The 12,244-nt window shown below is 52.5% G+C and overlaps 1 protein-coding gene across 2 annotated transcripts; it reads right to left on the bottom strand.

Annotated features, from left to right (window-relative positions):
* Positions 1-1,819: 1,819 nt before the first annotated feature.
* TNFRSF6B (TNF receptor superfamily member 6b) lies at positions 1,820-7,858 on the bottom strand. Of its 2 annotated transcripts, none has more exons than XM_075571693.1 (5): positions 7,784-7,858; positions 6,494-6,561; positions 4,181-4,556; positions 3,594-3,779; positions 1,820-2,405 (listed from the first exon to the last, which is right to left on the bottom strand). In XM_075571693.1, exons 2-5 carry the CDS (start codon positions 6,512-6,514, stop codon positions 2,035-2,037), a joined length of 954 nt encoding a protein of 317 aa, XP_075427808.1. In that variant the 5' UTR covers positions 6,515-6,561; positions 7,784-7,858; the 3' UTR covers positions 1,820-2,034. The 2 variants fall into 2 exon arrangements, with proteins under 2 accessions (XP_075427808.1, XP_075427806.1); XM_075571691.1 differs by lacking the exon at positions 7,784-7,858 and adding an exon at positions 7,408-7,743.
* Between the last annotated feature and the right edge of the window lie 4,386 nt (positions 7,859-12,244).

Below are 12,244 nucleotides of genomic sequence, written 5' to 3' on the forward strand. Positions count from 1 at the left end.
CCCCCCAATACATGCACACACACTACCCCCCAAATACATGCACACACACTCCCCCCCCCCCCCCGCTCCCAATACACACACATACATACTGCACATACACACTTACATTGGGCCTGCCTCTCTCCTTACCGTCCTGGGTTGCTGCTCCCCAGCTGCTGCCTTTCTCCCTCACCGTGCTGCTCTTAGCTGCGGGCGTTGGGTTAGGGTTGACGTCAGCGCGCACTTCCAGCGCCCACCAGCTTGGAGAGGCCTGGCGTGGGACAGTCCTGGGGGCATGCCAGCAGCTGGGGTGATGCCGGGTGGCAACAACAGGCCCGACCAGCGCTGGCCGGGCCCCCCCCCACCCCCCCCGCAGCCGAGAGCCGCACAGTGAGGAGAGCCACATGTAGGTGTTGAAAGAGCCGCAGGTTGCCGACCCCTGGAGTAGGTGGAAGTTTAATTCTTTGACATTGGATTTTTCTGGAACACAATCCCCAAATGTGTCTCAGTGCACCAAATACACAGGCAGCACAAATGGGTTACTTCGGACACCAAAACATTTGGGTACCATTTCATTAACACACACATAGCCAGTAAGCTCAAACTCCAACACCCACCACATCATGAATATATATATTTATGTCAAAAAGAGTTCTTCTGAGCGTGGCAAATGTATACAACAAAAGACAGGGGTGCCCAATGCTCCGTCCAATTCACAAAACATAAGGTAATAAGTATAAAGTTAAATACTTCAATAATCATTTTTTTCTTGGTTATTTAGTTAGATCCTTTGGCCAAAGCATCATAAGCCTGCATACCACGCCAAGGCATCATAAGCCTGCATACCACGCCAAGGCATCATAAGCCTGCATACCACGCCAAGGCATAACCAAATATGCAGGTCCTAACCGAACCATTTCACTAACTGGTCCCATTCAGCAGCCCACTATGTCCGTCACACGACGTGACAAACGTCCTGATGCGTTCCAAGTAGTCAGAAAACTGCAGATAACCCACTGATCCTGGCTCTGTTGTGTAATGAAGGTGGTGTTTGCTTCTTGCGGGTCTGTGCTCATGACGCAGCGAGTGTCGACTCTGCACGAGAGGGAATCCCCTACCACGCCCAGCCAGCCAAACTCAAGGATCCCTGGCATGGCTCATAGTCTGCACCTGCGGGCACTGTGTGTGTGTGAGGGGGTGGGAGAGGTCAGGGAGGTGCCGACGGAGAGAATAGGGGAGGAGTGAGAAGGGGGGGAAAAGAGTTGGGGAGAGAGAGAAGGGGGGAATCAGAGAAGGGCAAAAGAGGTAGAGAAAGGGGGAAAAGTAAGGGGGTGAAAAAGGTCGGAGGGAAGAGGTGGAGGGAAGGAAAAGTGGTGGAGGGGGAGAGAAGGGAGAAAGAGGTAGAGGGGGAGAGAAGGGAGAAACGAGATGGGGGAGGGGAAAAAGTAGGGGGAATGAAGGGAAAAGAAGGAAGGGGGAGGAAAGAAACTCAATGTCACTGTATGCATACGAAAAAATTGATTTGCTAGATAAGAACCATCTACGTAACCAGCAGCTACTCAATACCACTACTTCTTTTTATTAATAAACCTGCCGTCACTTTATTCTCATATACATATAAAGTGTATTTTGAAACACGCTCCCTCCAGTACTGTCCTCGAAGCCGAAAATGTCTCTGTCCCGGCCACGGATAAGCTGCGCCTTATCGTTTAATGGGGCGAGATCGGAAGAGTACAGGAGCAGGAGGACTGCTTTTTATTGGGGCCGGAGGTGACCGTGACAGGAAGGGAGGAGCAATAAATTAAAGAGGGGTGGGGGGGGGGGGTAATTACATGCTTCATTTCTGGGGCTACAAGTCCCTGCTTTTATTTGATTTTTATAAAAGGTTTCAAATTATTCGCAGTCCGCGGGCGTTCGCGGCCTTAACACCACTACGGAAACCCATTTGAGATGCTCAATCTTGCGTCTCCGATTTCCGGCTTCGGGAATTAGCGGTAACACAACGTCTCAAGTGCTCCAGGATCTGGCATGAGGCAAGCCTTCTGGATTCAAGTCTCAAACAGTTCGGTGCGTTGACATGGAGTTGGAAGGTTTAAACGCGGAGGAGTCGTCATCCAGCGCAGTCCCAGCAGAGCGCTCATGTTCTGCTGACCTCGAGCTGGGTTCCGGGCTCCTCAGGAACCTCTGTTTGACCTTCTGTTCCAGGTTTGTGAGTTTGGCTTTTTTCAGGACCCTCAGAAGCCTGGGGAGTAGGGGACGCTCGGGCTGAACGTTCTTCAGATGGGTCAGTAGAGCTTGTAGCTTCCTTTGGGTCTTCACATCCCTGTTCAGGTTCTTTGAACCCATCAATGTTTGCTGCAGGCGCTGGACGCGGCACGGGGAGAGCTTCTGGTACATCACAAAATCCAGCACGTCCTGATCACACACTGCGTCATTTGGGGGGGAGATGGAGAGAGACTCGGTGAGAGAGGGAGACTCAGAGAGAGACTGTCTCAGAGAGAGGGAGACTCAGAGAGAAAGTTTCAGAGGGAGAGAGACTTAGAGTGAGAGACACTGTCTCAGAGAAAGAGAGAGACACTGTCTCGGAGAGAGGGAGAGACTGTCCCAGAGAGAGACTGTCCCAGTGAGACTGAGAGAGAGAGAGAGAGAGAGAGAGAAAGACTGTGAGAGAGAGAGACTGCGAGAGAGAGAGAGAGAGACTGCGAGAGAGAGAGACTGCGAGAGAGAGAGACTGCGAGAGAGAGAGACTGCGAGAGAGAGAGACTGCGAGAGAGAGAGACTGCGAGAGAGAGAGAGAGACTGCGAGAGAGAGACTGCGAGAGAGAGAGACTGCGAGAGAGAGAGAGACTGCGAGAGAGAGAGAGAGACTGCGAGAGAGAGAGAGACTGCGAGAGAGAGAGAGAGAGAGACTGCGAGAGAGAGAGAGAGAGACTGCGAGAGAGAGAGAGAGACTGCGAGAGAGAGAGAGAGAGAGACTGCGAGAGAGAGAGAGACTGCAAGAGAGAGAGAGAGAGAGAGAGACTGCGAGAGAGAGAGACTGCGAGAGAGAGAGAGAGACTGCGAGAGAGAGACTGCGAGAGAGAGAGAGAGACTGCGAGAGAGAGAGAGAGAGAGAGAGAGAGAGAGAGAGACAGAGACAGAGACAGAGAGAGACAGACAAACTGACTGAGACTGTTGTTCATGCTTTGGCAATACTGAAATGTTCTTCCATCATGCCAATAAAGCTTATTTGATTTGATTTGACTCAGGGAGAGAGACTCAGAGGTAAAGAGAAAAAGAGAGAGACTAAGAGGTAGAGAGAGAGAAAAAAAGAGACTCAGAGAGAGAGAGAGATTCTCAGACAGGGAGATGGAGAGAGACAGATTCTCAGATGTAGATGGAGAGAGCGCGACGGAAATGGTGAGAGGATAAGAGACTGTTATAGAGATGGAGCACAAGAAGCAGAGTGACGGAGAAAGTGATATTCAGTGTGAGAGGAGAGGGTGAGCGAGGAAGGGGGTGCAGACAGAAAGAGGGGTGCAGACAGAAAGGGAGGAGACACAGAAAAGGAGAGTTTTACCCCCCTCCCACCCACATATCCTGGCCCGAGCAGACACCCCCCCCCCCCTACTCACTCTGAGTATAGTTGAAGCCCAGACATTTGGTGCACAGGGTGTCATGGTAAGGGGTCCCGGGCACGTTGATCTCCAGGCCAAGCTTGGCGCAGTCCCGGTGAGGACCGCAGCGCTGAAGGCTGGAGCTCTGTGCAGAGAAAGTGCCTGGTGGACACCGGGTGCACTCCGTGTCCGTGTCTTCCGTGCCTGTGGGAGGGGGGAACGGGAAGAGTTAAAGCCTCACATGCAGCAGACAGGGTAACCTAACCCCTCGTGTGCCTGACAGCCCTGCCACTCATCACTGCAGCCTCCAGCACCGCAGGGTTAAAAGGAAGGGGGGGGGGGGAGAGGGACGCCTCCCTAAAACATCCCCAGGTAGTGACGGGAGGGGGGAACCTTTATATTTGCAAAGAAAATAGACTCTTTCACTGTTCTGCTGTTACCATAACATGGCAGGTGTGACAATGGCCTGGGCGTGTACCACAAGGAGCCATAATGTCACAGGTATGTGTCACAGGTGTCACAGGAGAGGAGGGAGGGGGGGAGAGGTAACATGTGAGAGGAAACCTCGTGATCCCCCCCCCCCTGTTAAACGTCCCCCTACTCACCCGGCTGCGACACCCCAAACCCCGGGCCGCACTCCTTGTGCCTGACGCAGAACTGGAAGCCGCGGTGGTAGCCCGGCTGGCATTGGCACACCCGGTTGTGGGTGGCGTTGCACTCGTGTTTCACCTGCTCCTGCGCCCCGCAGAAGACGTTGCAGTAGCGGCACTTGTCCAGGTAATTCCAGTACTGGGTATAGTGCAGGTCTGGGCACGGCTGGCACAGCGTCTCACTCTGACTGGTGCAATGCTTCGCCACAGAGGTACCCGGCGGGCACTGCTGGCACGTGAGCTCCTCCGCAATGTTGCCGTCTCGCCACTGGTAGGTGGGCACAGAGCTGGCAACTTGTAGCACGGTCAGAAGCAGGGTGGCCCGAGCGCACTGCAGGGAGAGGCGGAGAGGTGAGGGGGGCACGGGTAGCACTGTAACTAACTGCTGTCACTTCATCCCTCACACCAGTGTTTTCCAACCTTTTTTTTGGTTCAGAAACCCTATAATTATATTGTAAAATTCTGAGGAACCCCAACCCTCTCTAATAGCGCGTCTGAAATCAGATGCATTGTAAGGAACCCCAACCCTCTCTAATAGCGTGTCTGAGATCAGATGCATTGTAAGGAACCCCCAACCCTCTCTAATAGCGCGTCTGAAATCAGATGCATTGTAAGGAACCCCAACCCTCTCTAATAGCGCGTCTGAGATCAGATGCATTGTAAGGAACCCCCAACCCTCTCTAATAGCGCGTCTGAAATCAGATGCATTGTAAGGAACCCCAACCCTCTCTAATAGCGCGTCTGAGATCAGATGCATTGTAAGGAACCCCGACCCTCTCTAATAGCGAGTCTGAGATCAGATGCATTGTAAGGAACCCCAACCCTCTCTAATAGCGCGTCTGAGATCAGATGCATTGTAAGGAACCCCGACCCTCTCTAATAGCGCGTCTGAGATCAGATGCATTGTAAGGAACCCCAACCCTCTCTAATAGCGCGTCTGAGATCAGATGCATTGTAAGGATCCCCAACCCTCTCTAATAGCGCGTCTGAGATCAGATGCATTGTAAGGAACCCCAACCCTCTCTAATAGCGAGTCTGAGATCAGATGCATTGTAAGGAACCCCGACCCCCTCTAATAGCGCGTCTGAGATCAGATGCATTGTAAGGAACCCCAACCCTCTCTAATAGCGCGTCTGAGATCAGATGCATTGTAAATTCTTCTGTATTTGGTACAATTTTCAAATGATCTGAAATATTGCAGGGACCCCCTCAGTAATACCCGCGGACCCCTAGGAGCCCCAGTAGAAAAACACTGCCACACACAGACTTCAGGACTCTGCTCTAAAATCTTACACCGGTGGATAATATCCGTGCTCCCCGAAACCACATTTGGTTTTCCCTCATTGTACCGCACTGCGGAACATGTCAGCGCTTTATAAATAAACGATGATGATGATGATAATAATACCAGATATTTAATTCTTCAAGAATTAAATTAATAACAATAAAAAAAAGTTTACCATATTTTTTATATTTAATCATTCAAAAAGATTATTACATGTTGGACTAGAATGATATAAATGATAAATAATATAGAGTTACATGCTTATTAAGAATATAAAAGCCCCCCCCCCCCCCCCCACAGTAACTAGTCTTTTGAGATACATAAGATAAATCAGGTTCCATTAAGTCAGACCATGTGACTGCGTAATGCTAAAGACCCCAACAGTAGGATAAATGAATGAATGAATAACCAGATACTTGTAGGGGGGACCCCTAAACATAAACTTGATAGAGGACAGGTACTGGGTTGCAGTCCCGGATGGTAAGCTCACTAATTAAGTCACTAGACATTTTTAAGCAGTACCACGGAGTGAAGAAACACTAATCAGACACACTTCAGACGAAGCACTCAGCCATGCAACGCGTAATCTGCTATTTTGGGCGTTTGTATCAGAATTTTACATATTTTAATCGTTTTGCAAATTTCCCCCCCAGACTCGAACCTTACAAGTAATATGGGGACACTGACTTGGCACTGAGAGTGTGAAGCAGGGGAACCTGGTTCAATTCCCGGTGTTGGCTCCTTGTGACCTTGGGCAAGTCACTTTATCTCCCTGTGCCTCAGGCACCAAAAACATAGATTGTAAGCTCCACGGGGCAGGGATCTGTGCCTGCAAAATGTCTCTGTAAAGCGCTACGTAAAACTAGCAGCGCTATACAAGAACATGCTATTATTATTAATATTATATTCCCACCCGGAGAAGACCCCTGTACACACGAGGGGGGAGAGGGGGCGTTACGGTGAGAGGGTGGGCATCGGTTTACCTGCGTTTTTAGGACAATCATCACTGTCACAGGGTCCTTAGATCTGCGCCCCAACGCCAGCGAGTTTCCTGTCACAGAAACAAGGGGATATAAGGCAAGGTGTACATCCTTTGGGGGTGCGCAGAGGTACCCCCCAACCAACTCATCCTCCAGGTTACCCCAGCCACCAGCTCACAGCTCTCCAACTTTGCTACCTAAAGCCTGAAATAGTGAGAGCATGAACCCTGCCTCATCTCTCCAATCTGTTCTGCATGAAGGAAGCCATACATCACAAACTCTCTCAGTAACCCCTCTCTCCCTCTCTCTCATTGCTTCCTTCATATAGAACAGAATGGGGAGATAAGACATGATATATATATATATATATATATATATATATATATATATATATATATATATATATATATATATATATATAATCAAAAAATAAATAGATGATACCGTTCTGTGGCTAACGAAATGCTTTTATTAGTGCGAGCTTTCGAGATACACTGATCTCTTCTTCCGGCGATGTTGCAATGAATGAAGCAAGGGTATACTTAAAAACAGTGTATAGCCTTGCTTCATTCATTGTAACATCGCCGGAAGAAGAGATCAGTGTATCTCGAAAGCTCGCACAAATAAAAGCATTTCGTTAGCCACAGAACGGTATCATCTATTTATTTTTTGATTATTGAAGCTCGGCTAACACGGTACTGATACCTCTACATAGATATATATATATATATACACACACACATACATATATATATCTATACACACACACACACACACACACACACACACACACACACACACACACACACACACACACACACACACACACACACACACACACACACACACACACACACACACACACACACACACACACACACACACACACACACACACACACACACACACACACTCACCTTGTGTTAGGAGCAGAGTTGCACCCTCAGTCTCTCCTATTTATAGGAACGGGCTGAGACTTTCAGTTTAAAAAGCAATTTTTTAATTTAGACCTACAGTACGGACTGGGGTGTGTCCCTCTAACCCTGTGGTCTAAATGGGGTGTGTCCCTCTAACCCTGTGGTCTAAATGGGGTGTGTCCCTCTAACCCTGTGGTCTAAATGGGGTGTGTCCATAAAGGAACTAGGACACATGAAAGGGTTAATGTGCCCGGCTCCCTGCAGCAGGTTGAGCTGTGCCCAGCACCTCTGCCCAGCACCTCTGCCCTTTCACTTTCACTCCCTAGTAATACTGCCACCTGTCCCCGGAGTGTCCCCGCTGTGCCAGACTACTCACTCAGTGACAGCTGCTGCTCCTGGGGACTGGCTGCTGCTCACGGTTATTATACCCCTGGGTGGTTATTATACCCCTGGGTGAGTCACCGGGGACTGTCCCAGCCTAGTCCCTATGTTATCACCCTGGGGCAGATCCCAGCAGAGATTGCTTACCCCGGGAGGGGTAATTTCCTTTCCTCCTTCCTGCCCAATTCCACCCCAACCCCCGCGGGGGGGACACCATAGTCCCACCAGGGAGATCTGCCCACTTCTACAGGGGGACACCCAACCCACCAGGTTGACATCCCTAATCTTACCCTACTAGGGGTCGCTCCTACCCTCCCCCCCTCCCCTAAGGGGATCACCCACCCCAATCCTACCCCACCAGGTGGACACTTCCTAGAGACAGATCCACAGCACACTGGGGGAATGGAGGGGGTGAACATACATTAACATTAAATTGGGGGGGGGGGGGGCAGAGGGAGGGTAGTTGTGATAGGGGCTTGAAGGGTAGGTACCAACTTAGGCGGTTGCTGTGAATGGGGCTGGTCGTGAGGGGTGGGGGTGAGTTTTGGGAAAGAATACAGTAGATTTGGGAGGAGAGGTGCATGCAGTGACATGGTGGGGGTGGGGGGGGGGGTATTTTGACCCCCGCGGTCAACTTTGACCCTTCAGTGTTTCTGGTGTTTAAAGAGCACGTGAGGGGCCATTAACCCCATGAGTGCCCACTGCTCGTCTCGACCTCTTCCTCGTAGCATTCCTCTGACGTCTCGTTCGCTCCCCTCCCTGCCCCCCGGGCGGTACACGCTACACCTCATTCACGTCCGGTGCCAAGGGGGCACCGCTCCTGAAACTTGGCGTGGTTGGGAGCCTCAGGAGTTTGTGTGAGTAATGTGTGTGGTGTTATGAGTAACGGGGATCAGATGTGCCCACGAGTTTCTGTGCAAGCGTGACATCTACTTTACGTCTGAAGCACTTCTTCCCCTTACGTGTTATTTGTATTATTTGTTATTTATATGATTGTCACGTGTGTTGCTGCTGCGAAGCGCTGTGCACATTAATGGCGCTATGTAAATAAACACATACATTCTGTTTCACGCGGAGACTTTATTTAGGAGAAATGACACCTTTTCACGGATTTCGCGCTCAGGCACTAAACTTTTCTTCTTCTGTATAAAAAAAAAAGTATGTAACCAAAGAGGTGCAGTGTACGCAGAGCATCGCTCCAGTGAGCTCCTGCTGCAGAGCATTTCTCCGGGGTAGTGAGGCATAGGGCAGGGTCCCGGAGTGCAGCCTGCAGAGCGTGGTCAGTTTGGCTGTCTGCAGAGCCTTGCTCTGCATGAGGAGGGGTCAGTGTCGAGCCATGCTGAGGTCACGCGCGTCATCGCCCCTCGCTGTTCGGAGGCAGGAATCTGGGGGATACCGGCCCCCAGGTGTCAGCGTGGCAGGCAGGGCAAATTCCAGCTTTCCGGAGGGGAAGGAGGTGGGGGTTAGAGAGGAGGTGATAGGGGGCGGAGAAGCATTAGGTTGCGCCCCCGCTGGCGCTGAGCGTGCTGCGCACTCGGCGCTTGCCGCTTTTACTTATTGCAGTGCTTATGTGGACGTCCCTGCTCGCATTGGTGCGCGCGCACTCGTGCGTGGGCACGCACGCTCACACGGTGCGCGCACTTGTGCGCGGGCACGCACGCTCACCCAAGATTGGTGCTTGAGCAGAGAAAAAAAACCTGACTTCGAAGCGCACTCAACTTTCCCGCAATGCTCTCCCGTCCGCGCGTGCAAAATAGACTGGACATCTCATGCTTAGAGAGTTGATGACGTCGCCGCTCCCAAGCGTGAGCGCGGTCAGCGCCAGCGGGGACCCAGCCTAAGGAATGACTACTTCTAAACAGAGAGCAGGAGGGAGAGACCTACCTCAAGCATACTGCACTGCAGGACATCCCTCCCCAACACACTGCCAGAGAACTGCAGACTATCTCCCTCCCTACACACTGCCAGAGAACTGCAGACTATCCCTCCCCAACACACTGCCAGAGAACTGCAGACTATCCCTCCCCTACACACTGCCAGAGACCTGCAGGACATCTCTCCCCAACACACTGCTAGGGACCTGCAGACCATCCCTCCCTACACACTGCCAGAGACCTGCAGGACATCCCTCCCCTACACACTGCCAGGGACCTGCAGACCATCCCTCCCTACACACTGCCAGAGAACTGCAGACTATCCCTCCCCTACACACTGCCAGAGACCTGCAGGACATCTCTCCCCAACACACTGCTAGGGACCTGCAGACCATCCCTCCCTACACACTGCCAGAGACCTGCAGGACATCCCTCCCCTACACACTGCTAGAGAACTGCAGACCATCCCTCCCAACACACTGCCAGAGAACTGCAGGACATCCCTCCCCAACACACTGCCAGAGAACTGCAGACCATCCCTCCCTACACACTGCCAGAGAACTGCAGACCATCCCTCCCCTACACACTGCCAGAGACCTGCAGACCATCCCTCCCCTACACACTGCCAGAGAACTGCAGACCATCCCTCCCCTACACACTGCCAGAGACCTGCAGACCATCCCTCCCCTACACACTGCCAGAGAACTGCAGACCATCCCTCCCCTACACACTGCCAGAGACCTGCAGACCATCCCTCCCTACACACTGCCAGAGACCTGCAGATCATCCCTCCCCTACACACTGCCAGAGAACTGCAGACCATCCCTCCCTACACACTGCCAGAGACCTGCAGACCATCCCTCCCCTACACACTGTCAGAGAACTGCAGACCATCCCTCCATACACACTGCCAGAGAACTGCAGACCATCCCTCCCTACACACTGCCAGAGACCTGCAGACCATCCCTCCCCTACATACTGCCAGAGAACTGCAGACCATCCCTCCCTACACACTGCCAGAGACCTGCAGACCATCCCTCCCCTACACACTGCCAGAGAACTGCAGACCATCCCTCCCCTACACACTGCCAGAGAACTGCAGACCATCCCTCCCTACACACTGCCAGAGACCTGCAGGACATCCCTCACCTACACACTGCCAGGGACCTGCAGACCATCCCTCCCTACACACTGCCAGAGACCTGCAGGACATCCCTCCCCTACACACTGCTAGAGAACTGCAGACCATCCCTCCCAACACACTGCCAGAGAACTGCATGACATCCCTCCCCAACACACTGCCAGAGAACTGCAGACCATCCCTCCCTACACACTGCCAGAGAACTGCAGACCATCCCTCCCCTACACACTGCCAGAGACCTGCAGACCATCCCTCCCCTACACACTGCCAGAGAACTGCAGACCATCCCTCCCCTACACACTGCCAGAGACCTGCAGACCATCCCTCCCCTACACACTGCCAGAGAACTGCAGACCATCCCTCCCCTACACACTGCCAGAGACCTGCAGACCATCCCTCCCTACACACTGCCAGAGACCTGCAGATCATCCCTCCCCTACACACTGCCAGAGAACTGCAGACCATCCCTCCCTACACACTGCCAGAGACCTGCAGACCATCCCTCCCCTACACACTGTCAGAGAACTGCAGACCATCCCTCCCCTACACACTGCCAGAGACCTGCAGACCATCCCTCCCCTACACACTGTCAGAGAACTGCAGACCATCCCTCCCTACACACTGCCAGAGACCTGCAGACCATCCCTCCCCTACACACTGTCAGAGAACTGCAGACCATCCCTCCCCTACACACTGCCAGAGACCTGCAGACCATCCCTCCCCTACACACTGTCAGAGAACTGCAGACCATTCCTCCCCTACACACTGCCAGAGACCTGCAGACCATCCCTCCCTACACACTGCCAGAGAACTGCAGACCATCCCTCCCTACACACTGCCAGAGAACTGCAGACCATCCCTCCATACACACTGCCAGAGAACTGCAGACCATCCCTCCCTACACACTGCCAGAGACCTGCAGACCATCCCTCCCCTACATACTGCCAGAGAACTGCAGACCATCCCTCCCCTACACACTGCCAGAGAACTGCAGACCATTGCTCCCCTACACACTGCCAGAGACCTGCAGACCATCGCTCCCCTACACACTGCCAGAGACTGCAGACCATCGCTCCCCTACACACTGCCAGAGACCTGCAGATCATTGCTCCCCTACACACTGCCAGAGACCTGCAGACCATCCCTCCCCTACACACTGCCAGAGACCTGCAGACCATCCCTCCCCTACACACTGCCAGAGAACTGCAGACCATTGCTCCCCTACACACTGCCAGAGACCTGCAGACCATCGCTCCCCTACACACTGCCAGAGACTGCAGACCATCGCTCCCCTACACACTGCCAGAGACTGCAGACCATCGCTCCCCTACACACTGCCAGAGACCTGCAGACCATCCCTCCCTACACACTGCCAGAGACCTGCAGACCATCCCTCCCTACACACTGCCAGAGACCTGCAGACCATCCCTCCCTACACACT

Source organism: Ascaphus truei, chromosome 15 (genome assembly GCF_040206685.1).
Source record: "Ascaphus truei isolate aAscTru1 chromosome 15, aAscTru1.hap1, whole genome shotgun sequence".
Taxonomy (NCBI): Eukaryota; Metazoa; Chordata; class Amphibia; order Anura; family Ascaphidae; genus Ascaphus; species Ascaphus truei.

Bases quoted from the DNA above. Each gene is read 5' to 3' on its own strand.
- TNFRSF6B (XM_075571693.1), bottom strand. From the start codon at position 6,514: ATGATTGTCCTAAAAACGCAG. The intron at 4,557-6,493 runs GTAAACCGATGC...CTCTCCCTGCAG, and splicing joins TGATTGTCCTAAAAACGCAG to TGCGCTCGGGCCACCCTGCT. The intron at 2,406-3,593 runs GTGAGTAGGGGG...CAAATGACGCAG, and splicing joins GGGCTTCAACTATACTCAGA to TGTGTGATCAGGACGTGCTG.